The sequence below is a fragment of the Rhagoletis zephyria genome, unplaced genomic scaffold (genome assembly GCF_001687245.7).
Source record: "Rhagoletis zephyria isolate East Lansing unplaced genomic scaffold, Rhagoletis_zephyria_1.1 Rzeph_scaffold_05414, whole genome shotgun sequence".
NCBI classification, from domain to species: domain Eukaryota; kingdom Metazoa; phylum Arthropoda; class Insecta; order Diptera; family Tephritidae; genus Rhagoletis; species Rhagoletis zephyria.
The window spans coordinates 11,047-32,688 of NW_016162497.1; the positions used below are offsets into that span (position 1 = coordinate 11,047).

Below are 21,642 nucleotides of genomic sequence, written 5' to 3' on the forward strand. Positions count from 1 at the left end.
CCTTGCAAAGGATGGATCAATGCTTCGAGAAGCAAACAAATTTACTAGGAAAGAAAGTTGCATCAATTTTTATTTTTTCCAATTTCAATTTTTTATTTTTTATAATTTTTTGTATTTCACATGGCACGCTTTGATTTAGAAGAAAAAATTCAGAACAGTTGTTGACACTTTCGATACCAGAAGCAACAACAAAATACACGCAAATGTTGTTTTTGCTCTACTGATACTACCTGTTTAATGTGCCTTGGTTCGATCCATGATAAAAAACATTAGAAGGTAAAACCATTCTCTCAGCTGTTTTGTGTTTACATGTTGCCTGCATTTACTTGGCGCTTTTAAGGAATAGTGAATGTATTTTCAATCTTTATATTCATAAAATCAAATTAGTGAAACAAAAATTCAATTTCCAAGAGTTTGTATTTAAGTGACAAAAACCAAAACAACGCGAATTAACTGTTTCTCAAATTCTGGGCACGACATGTGTTTTTTTTTTCTGTTCCCGTACTTCTATATCACGATTGAGAGAAATAGAGGTTGCGCCCAAGAATGATAGAATACAAGATTGCGCCGATCAGAGAGGATTTTTGAGAATAACTTTTGTGTGACGTCACACTGGTGCAATTGCGAGAGAGAAATGCCAAAACGTGAGCAAGAATGGAAGAAGAAGAAAAAATGTTGCAAGGAAAACGNCAAACAACGATTCTGTCAAGTTCGTTAAGAGAGGAATAGCGGTTTTGTATTCTCACAATCGTGGGTTGCGCCCATCATGGTACCGCTATTCCTCTCTCAGTGAATTTGACAGAATCGTTTGTATGACGTCACACTTGTGCAACTTGTTTAAGCTGAAATTAGTCGAGAACGCAGAACGTATACTTAAACGCAGTCTGTATACGCAGAATTTTGTCGATTACTGGAGCCCTCAGTGTTGCTTACTACACTGTTGCCACTCATCAATGCCTTTTCATAAACTTACCCTTTCAACTACAATTTTTCGTGCTATAATAGATTTTAGCTAAATATAAACTACTTAGTTTTCAACAAAAACCTTATTCAATAGTAAATTTCAAATATTTTAAACATATTTTGAATAGGAACTTATATCTTTTTTACCACTTGTAAAACTGACGAAGTGGCAACCATCTAAAGAAGGAGAAATCAGCTGACACGAAAAAATCTAAATTCCGCAGATTTCTGCGCTACGGGCTACACAACTACAGAAAAATTCTGCGGTGTTGAGTTTTCCTTTACATGGCGCTTTGGTAAGACAGATCTTGTCAGCTGACTCGGGTTTACGTACCGATAGGTTTACGTTCTTGACTAATTTCAGCTTTACGTTTTCCTTGCAACATTTTTTCTTCTTCCATTCTTGCTCACGTTTTGGCATTTCTCTCTCGCAAAAGTTTATCGCGATAAGCTGTTGTGAGTGATCGTGAAAAGATTACTTGCATCGTTTTTCTCATTTATGAGAGGCCGACATCGGCAATACTCGGGCTTCTCATATTCGAGTGAGGAAATTTCTTTGCTTTTTTCGATCGCGAATGAAAAGCAGCGGAAATTTTTTTGTCGATCGCATTCCGAATATGAGATATGATAAATTTGTTTGCACTTTTCACTCGCGATAAAAGGATGCAAAAATAATTGTGGAATATTTTCGATCGCGAACGTGAGTGAGAATTTCCGAACCCTGGTACATACATATGTGTGTATATTTCCATTTAATGCAAGGTATAAGAAGTTTTCTGAACTTAATTAGAATTTTTCTCAACTTAAATGAAGATTTTCTGAATTTGAAATGATGATTTTCTGACTTTGAATTTGTAACTTTATGAATTTGAAATGAAAATTCTGAGTATGTATTGTAATTTACTGAATTTGAACGAAAATTCTCAACTTCTGGGTTTGAATTGCACCTTTCTGAACTAAAACTGAAACAAAAATATAGTTTTTTAAAGTTTTTTAGTAAAAAAAAGAAGTGAAAAGTAAAAAAAGTCGAAATTTTTTCATGTAAGTAATGTGAATAAAATCGGACCATAAATACGGAATTTCCAAATCTCCCGACTGCTGCGCCATTTATTGACCACAATTTTTTATTCTTGTTCCTTTAAGTAATATAAGTTCTAAATCGGTACATAAATACGGGGTTTCCAAATATTTAGACTCCTGCGTACCTATCGGAAAATGGAGTTAGTCCTTTTCATACATATAAGTAATAAACCTTTCAAATATTAACGATATCGGGCCATGAATACGGATTTTTCAAATATCTTGGCACCTAGAGGATTAACTCATCTTCCATATAGCATTGTCATCGGGTTGTAAGCTATGTTTGAAGTTTCAAGTCTCTAGCACATTAGGGAGTTGGATAAAAATTTGCAAAATTTGATTACACACAGGTGAAACTTAATAAAAGCTTTGAAAAGGCGCGGTTTTTTCGTTTTTCTCGTAAAGTAAACATCCAAAGTATTAGCGCTAGTAAGAAGTCAAAACAATTGGTTTGCGAGGAGTTTTACCATTGGCGTGAGAATAGGGCCGTTAAATTTAATTTGGTTTTTATTATAAAGATGGTTTTGGTAAGAAAATGAGCTAGGGCCTTTCTATATCAAGGTAGCAATATGTAAATATCCCGAGCTCTCAAATTTCTCTTTGTGTTTTCCGAGATTTTTCTCCAATTTGTGGTGTCCTTGCTGGTGATGTCACATACATATGTAAATTCAGGAAGCCACAATTTACCCTCCTTTCATTTGAAGGTGCTTTCATTTCATGCAACAATACCAATACAACATTACATTAAAAAGTTCTCGCAAATGAAAAGATATAGCGATTGCTTTATTAAAATTCAATAAAAAGTGCAAAATCTAAAACTAAATGGGATTGTCGAATTTATGTACGATCAGACTAAAATATTAAGTACAATTCTTTTATTGCTTTGTATTGATTTATTATGCTAAAAATTTGTACGAAACACCATACTGTACTTCGTTTGTATAGTACGATGCATAAAGACAAAATCAATATTTAATGAAGACCTTGTAAAAATAAGTACAAATTCCAAGAAAACCGTATGAAATCAAAATCAATATCAATTAGCATTTCAGAAGTGGATATTGGTTTGATTCTAGTTATGTACTGTTAAGTGGTGTTAATTCCGCAACATGAGAAATGAGATGTATATTTTCATCACTTTCATCTTCCTTATCTACGTTTGAGATTTCAATGGTGCCTCCTTCCTCAACAAGAACTTTCTTAGCTACATCAGTTAAAAGTTTCTGGACCATTTCGTAAATAATAAGTTCCACGACTTCATTTTCTTCGCGATGAAAATTACACCATTTCTCGTCTTCATCATACATTTCTTGGATTATAATTTTACCGATGTGATCGCGCTTCGCTCTTTGACCATATACTGAATAAATTGGAGTACGCCGTTTGGTTGTTTTGTCCATAGCCAGACAACGTCGAACTTCTTTGTAAACAGACTCTTGCATACATCGTAATCGATTGGGTGGATTAAAGAAAGCCAGGTGAGTGTAGAAATTTATTGGGTCACCTTTCCTAAGAACCTCCACATGCTCGTCTAAATACTCACGGCAGATATCAAGTATTATTCGCTCATAGATGTTTGTTATTTTTTCGTCCATTACCGAAGGTAGCTTTTCGCCAGATTCGTTTATATAATCTTAAATTATAGAACAAAAACCATAATAGCAAAAATAAATAAATATTTAAACTGTTTATATAAAAGCTCTAAGATTACCAGTCTTTAAAAGTTCGCTGTACAATTCATGTGTGCGTCGATAGCTTATTTCTTTAATTCGTTCCTCAGAAGGAAATATAGTGGTCATTGGACTTCCATGGGCGGGGGGTACATATGGCGGAGGAGGCTTATTAGGGATTTCACGAACGTACATATACGGCATTACAGATGGAGGATTGTCGAACTGTTTAATTTTTTGCTATTGAGTATACATAGTTCTAAAATCTCATTCTGGTTATCTGTGGGTCACATATAGAAATGATAGCACCACTTCACCTCTTGGAAAAATTCCGCTTGTATTTCAAATGAAATGATTATTATTTTTGCCATCAGTGAACAGGTTTTCAATGGTTATATGTTACATGAAAAGCTATTTTTCCATCTACACCTTTTCATACATACATATACCTACTATTTTTACTTTAGTAAATTTTTTTTTGTGGAATTATCATTTTTATACCTGACACCACAGATTCTTGTTTACATACTTGCATACATACATTCAGCATAAGCGGTTCAACATAATTTTCAACTTCAACTGCGATAAAATGATATAACCTCAACTGTTTTACCAGTTTTAATATTTTTTTTTTAATTTTCATTTTTAATCAAGAAACAAAACCGACTTCAATTCTCATATAAAAATTTAAGAGTACTGCCAATTTTTTCACGATCCAATGATCGCATCTAAACTAAATTAGTATAGGACTACCCTTGAGGTAAAATCATTCCGATAAAAAACAAAATTATTGAAATCAGTTCACCTGGTCCAAATTTATGCGGTAACATACATACATACATAAAAAAATAAAAACAAGACATTCCGATTCTCTTTTTTTTTGGAAATCGGTTAAAAAAGGAGGAGGTTATGAATTCATTGGAATAATTTTTTATGTATGTTACCTTGTTACTTTAAACAGTTTTCGAGAATTCTTTCCAGTGACGGATTTGCAGTCTTGTCCGTCCGAGACCCTATAGTAGCAGCCCTTTTTCAGCTTCCATTATTTAGGTACGGCATATAAAATCTATCTTTTGCCGACTTTTATCGAAATGTATTATCGATAAAATATCACCAATCTAGCTAAAGTCCGGCCGGATTTCGATTATAGAAGATTCTATTTAAAAATCTAGTTCAGAAATTTATTTCTATGTATTATTATAATCCAATTTAATGTTAGGTGCCATTAATAACACTGGTTTACAGCAAAAATTTTCAATGGATGCCACTATCGAATTCCTATAAAGAATTGCTCGGTGATTCCGAAAATCGACTTAATTTTTTATTCTATGGATAGGTTTTTAAGATATTTTCAATTTGCCGTTATTCAGCTTAAAACAAAAAATGATTACACTTAATCGCGTATATCTTACGAACCAATTTAACAATCTTAATATGAAATACCGCAAATGAAAGCTAGAAAGCTTTTCGATAGGTCTGATAGTTCTGGAAAATTAATCATTCCAGATTTTTTGTTTTTGTTTGATGAAACACTTACTGATGTATAGACGGTTTTTGGGAAATTTGTTAGCTTTCATTTGTCGTATTTCATTTATTGCGATTTTTTAAACTTTTGGTTCGGACAGGCGGAAACAGCGTTCTAAGAATTAAATTTTGGGTAAATTCTGTTCTTCAGGACCCTAAAGAAGTGGCCGTCAAAGTTATAGAAAAATCTATAATGGGCCCGCGATGATTTTTTGTATTTTCAGATATTTTCATATGGAATGACTCTTTAAGAAAAAGCTACCAAAATGAAAAAATCACTTTTATATCTACCCAAATTGTATCTACTAATTTTGGTAATAATTTATGAAAGTGGCAACCCTGCGGCTAACATTTGTCGTTGCATGCCCAGCGCTGGAAAAATTTTTGTATTTGCTTTTGGAGTTCTGTCAAAAATGTATTTCAAATGGCAATTGGTTCATTACTTAACCCTGCTTTGATAATCTAAATACGTCTGCCTTTTAAAATTTTTGCGCTCTCTTTCGGGAAATTAAATATTATATTGGTTTTTTGTTCCTTTTTAATTAAGGAAAATTTATGAGTAAAATACATATAAATATTGAATAAATATTTTAAGAGCATATATCTGCAAAACGAAAATTTCATTGCTATTATCGCAAAAATTAAACGTCTCACAGATGTATGGATATTTTCTCAGCAACTTTCAGTTAAGTTATCAAAGCGGGGTTAAAGCATAGAACAAGTACAAGTAAGCAAACAAACTAGTTTGGAGTTTGGCGTTCACAACAGTCGAGTGGTTAGAGCTGCGTTAATCAGGGTCAACGTTGCCGTCTGTCTATGCTTTTACTGGCATCCTACCAGTTACTGGCGGGAGTACACACTCACATACGAAGAGCGATATGCACAGTAGGGTAGATGATTTGAAGACCTTCAGCTCTTAGCTGTTCCAACAATAGCGCTCTTCCGATCCTAATTTTTTATACTGCACTGGGCACGAAAGTGGCGACATTCTTCTAAAAAATTGTATTTTAAGTCGATAGAAAAATCATTTGTAATGCTTTGACATTTTCTTTGGCTTCTGACGTGCTTAATTTCGTCAAGTTAGCAGTAAAATAAAATTCAAGGCATGGTACAATAATTACAGGTATTGTCTTCCCAGAGAGCGCATATTCCGATCTGCCTTATTTAAAAAATATCATTGTTGCCCATCTAAAGAGTTTACTGCTAGGGAAAAGGGATATTTCCATACCCCATATCATGATACAAATATTTAAAGGTAGTTTTACTTCATCTTAACTGCCATTGCTCCCATTTGACGTAAGTAAACTGTGCTTTTCACGTTTTCTTTTAAATTGAAGCTACCATATTCTTTGAAGAAACTAAAAAGTGGTTTTTTACTTAAAAAAAATTATTTCAAGGAATATATTTTGAGCATCATTTTATAGCGAGCTTTTAGTGGTTTATTTCTAAAATTAGTTATAAAAGGGAAGACAAGTAAAATACTCCTATTACATTGTGTAATGCACATAGATAATCAATTTGTTTATGAAATTATTTTCATCATTATTTATTACGATTAGCTGCATATTTCGGGATGGCCATGTGCATGGTAACTTCAACTTGGTGTTGTTTGCTTGTTCCAACCAGTTTTCGGCGGAAAATTTTCAGCCTCGGGAAGGATGTGCCCAATCTAAGCGAAACCCTGCACCAGCAGCAGTAGAGCGAGTAGTTTGTCTATATACTACAACAAGGAGCTCTAAGAATTTGTAATTTTTTTACCTCCCTCTAAGCTTATGCTTCCATAGTGCTTTCATTGACGATAAGTTACTTTTTAACTATTCCTTTGTTCATATGTCCTTTAAAACGGATCCAAATTAAAGCAACGTCTTAATATCTATAATAATATCTCGTCGGCCGCTGTGGTGTAGTGGTAAGCAGTGCGCGCTTCCACTCCACAATGCCTGGGTTCAAACCCTGGTCAAAGCAACATCGCAAAAATATAGAAAAAAGGTTTTTTCTTAACAGCGGTCGTCCCTCGGCAGGCAATGGCAAACCTCCGAGTGTATTTCTGCCATGAAAAACAGCTTCTCATAAAAATACAATCGCCGTTCGGAGTCGGCGTAAAACTGTAGGTCCCTCCGCTTTGTGTGACAACATCAAGGCGCACGCCACAAATCGGAGGAGAAGCTCGGCCAAACACTAACATATGTGTAAGCGCCAATCTATTATTATTATTAATATCTCATGGAGCACTGCATATAATGCCTAATTTTGATGCGGTAAGGTAATTTAAGGTATTTTAAATTACTACACACTTATTAATAGCTATGCTAATACGATGAATTAAGTAAATTTACCTTGCGTGTTGTTATTTTTTAATGCATAAAAAATTCCTTTAAAAAATAATAAAATTTCCAAAACAATAATTTGTTGAGGTGGCAGTGATACTCGAGTATAAACGTCATAAGTTTATGTCAAAAAATTTCAAAGTGAAACTACCTTCCTTTTTTGTATCATGCCCCATATACCATAATATGCACGTATTTTTTTTTAAACAAATCTTCTTGCAGAGAACTTATTTAATTTGTAAAAGCCGAAAAATACCCATTTTCCTATGAAAAAATTCCAAATTTTTATGGCTCACAGGCTAACCTAATATTCACGCACGCCGCCAATTTACTGTCAAAAATTTCTCATGCACATACAACTTGTATGGGACCAACCGAAATTGAACGGCGTGCGTATGAAGCTAACTTAATTTCCAATTTTTGTTCTGCGTGACATTTTGATTTGACGTTTCGCTCAATGAAATCAAATGCAAACGCACGCAAGCCAATTTCGGGTGACGCAAAAAAACAAATTCGACGGCGTGAGTACCAAAACGCAAGCCGCGAATATTAGGTTAGCCTGTCACTTTAATTTAAACGTTTTTTCTTTTGATTTTAAAAATTATAAAAATTTAATTGAGCGTAAGCAAAAAGCAAATCCAAATAAAAGCAAAAGAATTAACGTTGAACTGATCGTAATACTTCTATATTGACAGTCAAGGAACATAAATACAGGTAGAAGCCATTTTGACTTTGCTCTAATGAGTACCAAACCTTTAAACTTCAACTTGTTTTCCTTTTATATTTCCTATATTTTGTTACGCTTTGAAGGCCATGTCGTGTTTTTTTTTTAATGTTCGTGAATAACAAATTTTAATTAACATTTTAATTTTTGTAGTGTTGTGCCGTCTATACTTAGTGTATGTGTTAAAAATGCAACACCTGAAGCGTTTTTTTTTTTGTGTGATGTTAAATATAATGCAGATACCACTAATTTAACGTGCCTCAATGTCCTTCGCGTAAGGAGCATTGCGAAAGCAGTTGTGGGGCAGAGCTGCAGCGAAATGCGTTGCTGTGTGTTAAACATTTAAACCAGCAGATTTCATAAATGCACCGGGAGGTAAAGGAAAGGCACGTTTGATGCCAAGTGCTGTTCCTATGACTTTTATGCTGGAAAGTCCCTGCAACAACACTGTAACTCATAAATAGAAAACAACATACAGTAAATTTGAACTAAAGAAAATAAATAAATAAAAATAAACTTCAAATTTAGTTAAAAACGTCAACCAGTGAAATGTAATTTTTAACAGACTTCCAAAAAAGGAGGAAGTTATCATTTCTTCGGAATATTTTATTTATTTTTTTTAATGTATGTTACCGCACAACTTTGGACCACGTCAACCGATTTCGATAATTCGATTGCAACGGAAAGGTAGTGTCTCAGAGGTGGTCCCATACCAATTTGGTTTAGATCCGATCATTGAATCATGAAATATATAGATATATATATTTTTTTTTAAGTCGTTTTTTTTTGCTAAAAATTACTTTCCTTCAGCAGCCATTACAGTACGGATGTATAAAAAAAGAAAACCGAGTAATCGTATATAAAAAGTGGCACTTGAATTCAAAACATATCGCAGTGGCGGAACGTTAAAAGAAAATTACAGGACATTTTTAGTTTACATTTAATTTCATAAATTTTATTATAAATTAAATGTCGCACTGACGCTTTTTACGTGAAGAAAAGAAGAGATTAATTAAATAAAATAGTTTTACATGCGTATTTTGGTACGCAGATAATTTCCAGAAATTTTAACTAGAAGGCTTGCAATTCTAATGGAACTTTGTTGATTTTTTTAATTTTTGCACAAAGTTTGAAATTTGGATTTGTATAGTTTTTGTTAGATAATGAGCTGTACTTTTATAAAAAAAACTTATAAGAAAGTTTAAGTTCGGGCGGAGCCGAACATTAAATACCCGGCGCAAGNACTTATAAGAAAGTTTAAGTTCGGGCGGAGCCCAACATTAAATACCCGGCGCAAGTATTAAATGTATGTTTTTCACCTTTCCGAAAGATACCGCTACATGGTAAGCTGGGGTGTATCAATTTTGAGTAAATTAGCGTCCTTAAATTTCGAAATATTGAAGTTTCAAGCATTTCTGAAATTTAGTGTTATATGAAAATCGCCCGTAATTTTAGTTCGATTTCAATAATTTTCAACATTTTGATTTTATATGGCAAGCGCAATAACTATACCGAGTTTGGTACAAATTACAACTGTGATCATAAGTGGGCGGTGGCACGCATTTTTTCCAAAATTTTATCATAAACGTATTTCTTGGTAAAGAATTGTTCCAAGCATCAATTTTGAATAAATAGCTTTAGTATTTACTGGTTTATCGAAGATTTCGTATTTCTCTAAACTCCCGTCATATGGGATGTGGGCGTGTTTATTGTCCGATTTTAAAAATTTCCGGCCATTTGATATGCTGTACCAAGGCCAACAACTGTGCCGAGTTTGGAAGAAATTGGTGCAGCGGTTACCAAAATATACACATGTAACCATAAGTGGACGTGGCTACGCCCAATTTCCAAAAATTTATAATATTCTTATTTTTCGTCTAAAAAATATTGTTAATATCAATTTTGAGTGAATAAGCTTAAGTAGTTACTAAAATATCGCAGTTTTCGTTCTTCTGAAAATTGCCGTTATATGGGAGGTAGGCGTGGTTATTTTCCGATTTCGCCCATTTTCAATACGTTTCGTCCTACGTCCGAAAGAAGTGTACTTACTAAGTTTCGTTAAGATATCTCAATTTTTATTCCAGTTATCGTGTGCACAAACGGGCAGACGGACGGACGGACAGACAATCACCACTTAATCGATTTCTCTTTTCATTCTGATCATTTATGTATACATTTGTCTATATCTATCTCAATTCGTTTTGCCTGATACAACCAACCGTTATGTGAACAAAGTTATAATACCCTAGTGCACAAGTGCGTTCGGGTATAAAAAGAAGCCAAATCGGCCTATAAATAAGTTAGATATAGGACTTTTCTTTTTTTTCGTGGTAGACTTTTCGCTAAAATCACCCATATATATGTACATTACACCGCGTCAACAAAAATAAAAAAATCCTGCAATGCAACCGGACCCCGAATCATATTTTAGTATTTGGTTAGTATTGATCCTCCACGAATCTCCCTCTATACGACAATTCTAAGACGTCACGCATCTAGCGTTTATTTTTCCAATAGGAATAAAGGTATCCACACACCTATGCGATTCTGTCGGTGCGAATCTGTTCCGACAAAAATTACAACCATGCCGACCATGGTTTTAAATGAGGAACCACACACTTATACGATTTTGCTGCAGGATTTATTCGAACATTCACAGTTCTTCTTTTCGTCGTGCCGAAATTGCAGACTGCCGCGTTTTGAGAAGGAAAAAGGTCAATAGAAGGATTTTGCAATATTAAAACAAAATTTAACGTAAGAAACCAAAACATATTTGATGTACATATGTAGAAAAGTTAAGAATCTTATTTTTGTTGAAAATATTTTTGTGTGTCTATAAATTGACAGTTTTTACTGCAATAACATCGGGCAGATGTGTGCGTACTTACGTTTTCGAATTCGTTCCAAAAGAATCGCACCGGTGTGTGGATGCCTTAACACGTAAGAAGAAGTGTTATTCTCTTTTGAGGTCAAAATAATTCTCGAGGATCAATAAAAACGCTCGAAAGTATAAGAATACATTGATTAGTATTATGCAGGCTTAGATTTGGAGATCAACACATCTCCTCATCAGACTTCCTCATCGAGTTCACTAGGATCTCCGAAATAGCAACTATGTATAACTTCTACCAAAATGTAAATAAAATTGTTAAATATAATAATTCAAATAAAGTTCCCTGAAGTTATAACTAAATCCGTCAAAACCCTCAAAATAAAATGTATTCCGCTATTATTTTACCATTTTTTGCTGATTACCTTCAGTCTATTTGTCCAACAATTAAATTTGAATTCATATTTAGTCGAAAAATATAACAGATGCTTTCGAAATTTGCCAAATCTTGTGAGTGATTAAATTTTATCTCTTTTCTCATCATTTAAGAAAATGCTAATGCCAATGTGGCTGTTTTTGGCGAGTTGGTTTATAAATTCGCGGCACTAGATGCACTAACAGTTTAATTTGAAAATCATGTTGAAAATATTTTGCTGAAGGGGCCTGTATGTACGTACATACATATATGTATTATGTTTAATCAGCATACCTCGTTTTCAATTAGAATTTGTTGGCAACGACGTATTTCGAGTTCATTTATAATATCGGGCATTAGTTGCACTGTATTTACAGGGGAAGTATTTTCATAGTTAATATTTTGTGCTGTTGATTGGTACCGTGTACTATCTGTTGCAGAAGGTACTAGTGGCGGTGGAGCTGCTGTTGAAATGTCTAAATTAGACAGCAACGGTTGAGTTGTTTCGAGTTTTTCTAAAACTCTAGAACATGTTGGCACATCTTGGTAAATATTTTTACTTTCTTTACTTGTTTGAATCTGATTTTCACAGTCCTCACAGTCCTCAATACCACTTTTATCACCTAGAGAGGTATCAAATATGCTGTCGAAATGAGGCAGTGATAAATCATCTATTTTCGTTAATTCGCATGTGCTTTCAAAATCTTCTTCGTATGTGTCCACAGTTTCATTTTCGGATGATTGACTTTGTACAGATTGACTTACAAATGTTTTTGAGTTGAATGATTCTTGTTCATCTATCGACTGGTTTTCATTTGAATCATATATATTCTTGCTCAAGGAACTGGTATCATTGTCAATTTGTTCCTGATTCGAAGCTGTTGAAATTACAAAGCTCAAGATTTGATGTGGACCATCATTACTCTTAACTTCAGAGCTACACGAAGATTGAGCACATGAGGAAATAAGCTGGGGACTATTTTGAATTTCCTGATCATCATAAGTTCGTTTTAGTTTATCATTTAAAGTATGAAAGGCTGTCTCTGAACTAGTGTGTTTGCTTTGTTCATTGCCCAGACTAGGGTCAACAAAATTTTCTTCAATCTCCGTCGCTGTTTTTCTCCGAGTTGTACTTTCGCCAGAAATATTTGGGGAGTTTATAACTGATGGTCCTTCCATCTGTAGGTTTGATGCTGTAGTAAACTGTAGAGCGTCCGGTATTAGGACATCATTTTCTTGCTCGGATGGTTTTTGTTGCGATGTGATAAAGAAAGGCGGCAATTTTACATTTGTTTCTGTCTTGTATGGTGGGAGGCGATCTGCATTAGACATGGAACGTCTGGAATTTTCGGCAAAGCCGTCTTTATATATATTTAATAATTTATTTTTGTTGTCGTGTGGCGAGCGACATTTATTATACAATACAGTGTCAGAAAGGCTGCGAATTAATCCAACATCACGAGTTGTCCAAGACGATAAATTTCTCATTTTTGGATATAAATTCGATTCAGAGTTATGCTTTGTCATCAGGAAGATAGAATTCGAATCACGGTCGAAAAGCTTAAAGTTTTCTGCTGCTATGGTAGGACTGGGTGCCTCCAGTAATAATGAATTTGGAGATGCTCCTTCCCACGACTCTTCTTCTTTATCAGATGGTTCAGAACTGGTACATAAATTTAACGATGGTACAAAAACAGACTCATGTTGCTGCTGTTGTTGTAAAGATGTTTGTGATATGTTTTTGGATATGCTTTTTTCAAGAAGATCAGCCGGTAAGTGACCCTCATTCTGGGCAAAATCCTGAAGCACTGCTATCTTTGCGTTTTCATAAAGGCTTTCCAAATCCGCCTTCGAAAGCTCATAGTGTTTATTAGGTACATATTTTCCGACTTGTTGCGAAGTTAGACGCCGCCATAATTTATTTAATTTATTGCCACTAGTTCGGACGGATTCCAAAGCATTTGTTTTGTTTTCTTCTCCACTTCCTTCATTGCTTTCAGCCGTCGTATGTGTACTTGAGATGTTATTCAATTCTCTTAAACTATTTTCTATCTCCTTTAGACGCCGGTGAGTTTTTGCACGAGTACCAATATTTTTGATAGGAACCACGCCAGCGTGATTCTGATGTATCTTCTTTACTACGTCGGTAATAATGGGTTTTGTATAAGTAACCAGTGCGTTTTCCATTTGTAAAACTTCAGCTTCTTCCCGGTCAAGGCGGCGATGCCATTGCATTAGGCGTTCCACATGTTCTCTGCGACGCCGTAAATCGGATTCACGTTTCCTCAATAGCTCTTCAAGTGAACGAGATGATTCAAGGGCGTAATTCGCACGTACCACGGGCACCGAACGAGTCGTTTCTGCGTTCACCTTTGGTTGTGAAATACTTCGTGCATACTTGGATATAGTGTTCACTGATCCAGATTGTGGGATTGTAACTAATGTATTAGGTTGTTTCTCATTTCGACTCAATTGAGTAATTTTGTGAGCAATTTTTGGGTTGGTTGTTTGGAATACAGCACTCTTTTCAAACTCTTTGGACGTAGACACATATTCCACAGTTCCACGATTAGCTGATGATTCTGTTGAGGTTGTTGTGGTGGTTGATTGTAGCAGCCTAAATAAAAAGAAAAAATAAAATAATTTATAACTTTTAATCATAAGATGAGATTATGTACATCTCAAATATCATCAAGGCCTAGAAAATTATCACCCAGCATTTAAACAATACAGGTAATCAACAGGGAACGGATTTTTAGGACCTAAAAACCTATAAAAAGGCAAAATAAAATAACGAAATAGGCTAGAAAGGGCAAAATAAAATATCGAAGTTGGCAGGAAAAGGCACTAAAAAAGACAAAAACCGAAAAATGATCAAAAAACATTTATTTTAGAAATGTTTATTTTACAAGTAAAAAGACAAAAACTATGAACTAGTTTTAGTAGGAGATCCGACAAAAGCACGACCTTTACCCATCTGTTTAATGGATGACATCTACTTTGTATGAAATTTAATGTGTTAGGAAATATTTCGCGAGTGGGTTGGCTGTAAAAATCCTGGCCAGGATATTTTTAATTACGTATTTAAAAATTATTATAATTTTTTTTATTTTGTACTCATTTAAACACACAGAACACACACAGAAACGAAACTGGAAACGAGCTAGGCGATGGGAATCGCTTACCCTTTCGCTTCAAGAAGGCCTTATTTTAACATGGGCATGTCATTGGCGGTAAGCCCTTACCTGCAGCATTACCTTAAAACGAAGGGAGAACGCATGGATAAACAGAATCCAGAGAAGCGAACAAAGAATGCCTTACAGAGAAATAATGTAGAATACCGAGATAAGTACATACTTATTTATATTAAATTGAAATCAGAAAATGTCTTAAAAGATTAAAATTAATTAAAATTTTTATAAATCAGTTTTATACATACATACATATGTATGTATTTAGGTATTTATATTTTACTTAAAAATCGTTATGTACATACATGCATATTTAATTAAGCTTAAATTGTACTTCTTCACTCTTGTACTTCACTTCATTGACTGACTTCAACTTCGCTGCAAATTGAACAAAGCAAAACATGATTTTTATGCGTGACGAATTTCCACAGAAAGTAACACGTTACCACTAAAAGCGATTATTGATTTTTTGCTGGGAAGATACAGAAAACAAATTAAGTGAGCGAGATGAGAGGAATGAGAGAAATATGTAGCAACTCCAACAACAAAACAACTAGCACAGGGTCGCATTTATTTTGCTATGCTTTTTTGCAAAATATAAGTTAACACCAGCGAGACGTTGATACCCTTCCAAGCTGCACAGTGATTCGAATAGAACAAGCTAGCTGGACAATAGTCGTCATGGAGTTTTTGAATTGTGATTACTAAAAATGACAACCGATATTCTCATTATTACGAATTAGAAATAATTTTTACATTGATATTGTTTAAGGATAAGTAATTAATTGTTGATATCGCAAAAACGGACACGCGTGTTGTTTAATTTCATATTGTGGTGTTATTGCGATTTTGCATACCGTTGCTTTATTGTGCTGTGTTTTTTATATTTGTGATGGAATTGCAAGCCAAAGGTAGGTACCATTTATTTTCTATGTAATCTTGTATTTACCACTGTTTATTATTTTACAAGAAATGTCAAAATCTTGAATTTTTAAATTTTTTTGCTACTTTTTGCATTTATTAGTGTAAAAGTAGTATTTCCCCACCTGTCCCCAGTCTAAAATTTGTAGATTACATAGCTGTAGTCCTATAGGTTCTAAATATAACAGTTTCTATCTGTACAAATCTGTACAACTATTTCTTTTAATTTTTTTCTAGATTATTCCTTTTCGATACCGAAAGCAGTAACGTTTGAAGAATGGTTGAAATATGAAAAAAATTACAAAAATATCATGCTGTACGAAGTTTGGTCTTTAAGATACGGTTTCTCCGTCCTCACCGAAGAGTCGGCTAAAGAGAAAAAAAAAATTTTCAGTCGGTTTTCATCGAAGCTAGAAGAAAAGTGGAAGAAAAGCGGAAAAAGCAGGGAGCGTGTTTTTTTTAATAATAATGAATGGATGGAGGGAGATTTTGCCTTCCGAGCCTCCATTCATAAAGAGCAGCCTTCGACATCTGCGGGCACAACGTCTGGGCGGCCTCGAAAGGAGTTCGACATCTCCAGTACTAAAACAAAACGAAGGAGAGTAGGAACTTGATTACGTCACGGAGTACTTCGGAATTAATAACCGCTGCCGAAGTATCAGCTCGAATATCTGGTCATAGAACTTTAGCTGAAGTTATCAAGAGCGCTAGTGATAGTCCCGATAAATTTAAATTATTCAAAAATCATGGTAGTAGTAGTAGCAAAGTCTCTGAGCAGAGATGTTTGACAAAAGAAGAGGCGTTGGCATATTATGTGGACGCGAAATGTACTAGTCACTCTTACAAACAGACTCGGAAGTGGAGTATGAAAGCGGGACATCAGGTATTTCCATCATATTATAGTGTTAGAAACGCAAACTGAGAATGCTATCTTCCTGAAAATAAAATTATCGTAAATGAAACTCGAGCACAAATTAATTTTCAGGCGATTTTAAATAAAACCGTTGAACGTTTGGTTACTGCTCAGTGGGACGTTTTACAAAATTTGGCATCTAGTTTATCATTCACTCTAATCAGTAAGTGGGGTTGTGATGGCAGTTCAAACGAACAAAAATTCAACAAATGTGACAACACTATGCATTTTGTTTGTATTCTCATTTGTACCGCTTCAATTGCGTGACGAAAATGGCATTGCTTGGCAGAACCCTCGTCCATCTTCAAATATGTACTGTCGTCCAATTAAATTCATGTTCTCTAAGGAAAATACAGAGTTGACAGTTTCCGAGACGAATGACGTTTCAGAGGAGGTACACGGGTTGCAACCTACAAAAGCTAGTGCTGTTGGCAGAGATATATCTGTTAAACATGAACTATTGTTTACGATGGCTGACGGTAAAATATGCAATGCTTTGACAGAAACATCTTCAGCTCAAAGGTGCTACATTTGTGGAGCGACACCTAAAATGATGAATGACGAGAACAGGAATTTTGTAGCAAATAAAAATAATCTTGGTTTTGGCTTATCAACTCTTCGCGCCTGGATTCGCTGTTTAGAATGCTTACTTCACATAAGTATCGTATCCATATTAAGAAATGGCAAGTGCGAGACAGAACTGATAAGAATGCCGTGAGGCATCGTTCTGCTGAGATTCAGAAAAAGTTTTAAACTGAAATGGGATTAATAGTCGATAAGCGAAAGCCGGGTTATGGAAATACAAATGATGGATATACCGCTCGCAAATTTTTTAAGAACCCCGATAAAAGTGCAGAGATTACAGGATTGGATGTGAACCTTATAAAAAAGTTCGATATCATACTCAGGGCGTTATCATCTGGCTTTGACATTAACATTGAAAAATTTCTAAATTTAGCAAATGAAACAAGAAATCTTTATTGAAGTCTCTATTCGTGGTATTACATGCCTGTTACTGTACACAAAATTCTTGTTCATAGTGCCGAGGTTATACAATCGGTTCTTCTGCCAATCGGACAGCTTTCTGAGGAAGCCCAGGAAGCTCATAATAAGGATCACGTACTACTACGAATAGAGACTTACTTAATATGCTATTGATCACATCCGATCCTGTAATAAACAGTTTCCGGGAAGTTCCTAAGAAAACGACTGGCAATCTACCTTCCGACGTGTTAGATTTATTACTACCACCAACAGAAAATATAACTCAACATGTAGGGACTGTAAATAAAAATGACTATATAGGATATGACTCATCAGAAGTGGAATTTAGCGAAAGTGATTAAGAAATTAGATTGTTTAAATAGCATATTAGTGGAGTGTACAAACCAGTTATGGTTCAATGATTTGTTAATGTTTTAATTTGTATTGATATTCTAACTATCTGCGAGCGCGAGAGATTTGATAGATAATCTCTCATGTTTTGTATATATAATAACACTCTTCTCGGATTTTGAACTTTTCTTCTTGGGAAAAGGTTTTGATAGTTTATCGTACTTAATTGGGGCCTTCTTAATTCAAAGGTGTCCTCCGTTTTTCCAGATTGGCTCCAGTTTTCGAGGTAACGGTACTTAAATATCTATTATATATAATACGCGAAGGGTTTTTTTGTGCAGCGTAAAACATCTGCACCGTTCGCTCGATTTTCAAAATTGGTGTCAAATTAAAGCGCTTGGCCTGTAGATGTGCAATAAGGTTTTATTTTTTCGAAAAGAGTTGCCACCTGTTAAATAATTAAACTCACGTTATTTACTAATCAATGCCCTCAGATCCGCACCGTCCGTTTGTTTTTTAAAAGTGGGGTACCAAATTACTTTTTAGAAAAAAGTTGCCACCTGTTAAGAAATTAAGCTCAAATTAATTAAAAAATTAAATTAAAAATTAAAAAAAATTTAATACAATTTTAATTAAAGGAGTTTGGTAAGTGAATAAGGAATCGCTATATGGGTGTCATTAAAAGGAATTTAAGAAGGTAGTAGTTTGAAAATATTTTGAATAGGTTTGCCACCTATTTGAGAAGTCTAATTGAACTATTTTATACCCAAGTTATATGAAATATTAACGATGGATGTCAAATGAAAGAGCTTCAAGAAATACTTAGTTTGACAATTTAGAACATTTTTGAAGTGCTTGAGGGTTTCCCAGCTTAAAGGGCTAAACTAAAATTATTTAATAAGTTAAATGAATCACTAACCGATGGTAATCAACGGAAATGGGTTTAAAATCCTTTATTTAAGAAAATGTTTAGGAGGGTTGCCACGTGTTTAAAAAATGAATTTCCACTTAATTCATCAGATACTTGAAATATTTATAACAATGTCAGGTGAAAAATATTTAAGGAAACTTTAGTTCGAAAATAATTTTTAAGAGGGTTGCCGCCTGTTTTGAAAGTGGTATTTTGTTTAATTATACATAAGTTACAAGAAATTTTAAAATATGGTTATGAAAAAAACGAGTGTTAAGAAATCTTTAAATTGAACATATGTTTTTTTTTGTTGAAAAAAAATAAGCTCAAATTATTTAATAAGTTAAATGGATTGTCAAAAGATGGGTATCAATCGAAATGGGTTTGAAAATAGTTTATTTCTAAACAGTATTTACGAGAGTTGCCATGTGTTTAAAAAAACTAAATTCATCAATTTTTCAATTTAATATGTATAACAATGCCAGGCGAAAGATTTTGGCTTCACAATACTTTTAAAGAGGTTGCCACTTGTTTGAAAATTCAAATTTGTTTTACTTATACGTAAGATACATAAATGAATTATCGAAATATTAGTGTCAAACGAAAGAGTTTTAAGGAAACTATAGGCTGATAATATTTTTAATTAGAATTGCCATCTATTATTATTTTTTTTTTTGAAGGTCATCACATCTTCAACGTTATTTCGAATTTCCAAAATGAGAAGGCAAATTAAAGAACTGGGATTCTACATAGATGTGCACAGGTTTTATTTTTTGAAGTTACATGAAAACCAACACCATGCGAGACCTCTCATCACTCAGAAATGGTTAGATTAATCATTAGGAATATTTTTAGAGGTTTTTGAATAGGTTTCACCTGTTTAAAAAATTTATTTAAATGTTGGCGCTTTGGCGCCATGCGGGTTCACTAGTTTTAACTATTAACGGTTTACAATAACAAATAGCTCCCATAAAGCTGATTGTTCATATATAAGGCTTTTTACTAAAAAGTGAATCAACAATCAGTTGCATGTTGTATGTTATAGGGACCCGATCTAAATGTTTTTCCCTGTTAACTTTCTATTAATGATAAATAAAAATAGTACCCAATTTCATATTCTTACCAAACCCACATATCTGAACAATCAGTTGTATTCCAGATATATGTTAGAGTGAACCTTTTTCGATGATTCTCAAAATAGTTAAAGTAATGTTAAAAATCAGTCACGTGCAAAATTCTACTAAAATAACTTTAAAACTGAGAGATTGGCGCAGGAGCTACAATCCAACCACCAGCGCACGGCATTTGCGAACACTTTTGTCACCTATACGGAACGTCAGAATCACTTTAATTCACCCCATTACAAACAAATCTCCCAGCAAACGCAAGGACTGAACGGACCCGTGCCCATGGAGGTTGATGCCTCAACGTCCCGGTTTGTACTAAACAAACCGAACCACCAATTTCCTACCAATAGGATGCAAGGAACATCTAACCGACTCCCAAGGACATCGTACGACCAGAGACCTTTACTGAACTATAGTAAACCTGCCCTAAATGCCAATACTAACGCATAGGGATCTTCAAGACCAGCAGGTCTTAACTTCTAAGACAAAGCAGTAAAAAAACAAATAGGTTCGGATAGGCAGCCAATAGCAAAAGTTCAAAGGATTAATAGCTTAGCGCAGCAAGTCGATCCTCAAGCAAAGGACCATGGCGAAAGGACCTACGATAACCACTATTATACTTACGATCAATACGACGATACAGAAACCAATTTTGGTTACGACGAGGACGAGCTAGGAACTTCGGATGAAGTTAATTTTTTAGGGGACAATCCCTCCTTTCTTAAATTTCAAGGACACTAGGAGGGGTAAAGCTTAAATTCTTGATCGATACCGGAGCATAGACAAATTATATTAAGAACTTAGATGTTTTGAAGGGAATAAAACCCACAAAGANAGTATTTACGAGAGTTGCCATGTGTTTAAAAAAACTAAATTCATCAATTTTTCAATTTAATATGTATAACAATGCCAGGCGAAAGATTTTGGCTTCACAATACTTTTAAAGAGGTTGCCACTTGTTTGAAAATTCAAATTTGTTTTACTTATACGTAAGATACATAAATGAATTATCGAAATATTAGTGTCAAACGAAAGAGTTTTAAGGAAACTATAGGCTGATAATATTTTTAATTAGAATTGCCATCTATTATTATTTTTTTTTTTGAAGGTCATCACATCTTCAACGTTATTTCGAATTTCCAAAATGAGAAGGCAAATTAAAGAACTGGGATTCTACATAGATGTGCACAGGTTTTATTTTTTGAAGTTACATGAAAACCAACACCATGCGAGACCTCTCATCACTCAGAAATGGTTAGATTAATCATTAGGAATATTTTTAGAGGTTTTTGAATAGGTTTCACCTGTTTAAAAAATTTATTTAAATGTTGGCGCTTTGGCGCCATGCGGGTTCACTAGTTTTAACTATTAACGGTTTACAATAACAAATAGCTCCCATAAAGCTGATTGTTCATATATAAGGCTTTTTACTAAAAAGTGAATCAACAATCAGTTGCATGTTGTATGTTATAGGGACCCGATCTAAATGTTTTTCCCTGTTAACTTTCTATTAATGATAAATAAAAATAGTACCCAATTTCATATTCTTACCAAACCCACATATCTGAACAATCAGTTGTATTCCAGATATATGTTAGAGTGAACCTTTTTCGATGATTCTCAAAATAGTTAAAGTAATGTTAAAAATCAGTCACGTGCAAAATTCTACTAAAATAACTTTAAAACTGAGAGATTGGCGCAGGAGCTACAAT

At 34.2% G+C, this 21,642-nt stretch overlaps 1 protein-coding gene across 1 annotated transcript; it reads right to left on the reverse strand.

Annotated features, from left to right (window-relative positions):
- Positions 1-2,808: 2,808 nt before the first annotated feature.
- Positions 2,809-21,492, reverse strand: LOC108372065 (uncharacterized). The gene is made up of 4 exons (XM_017627708.1): positions 21,482-21,492; positions 11,828-14,150; positions 3,755-3,953; positions 2,809-3,676 (listed from the first exon to the last, which is right to left on the reverse strand). The coding sequence occupies exons 1-4, from the start codon at positions 21,490-21,492 to the stop codon at positions 3,120-3,122; spliced, it is 3,090 nt and encodes a 1,029-aa protein (XP_017483197.1). The 3' UTR covers positions 2,809-3,119.
- Positions 21,493-21,642: the final 150 nt, after the last annotated feature.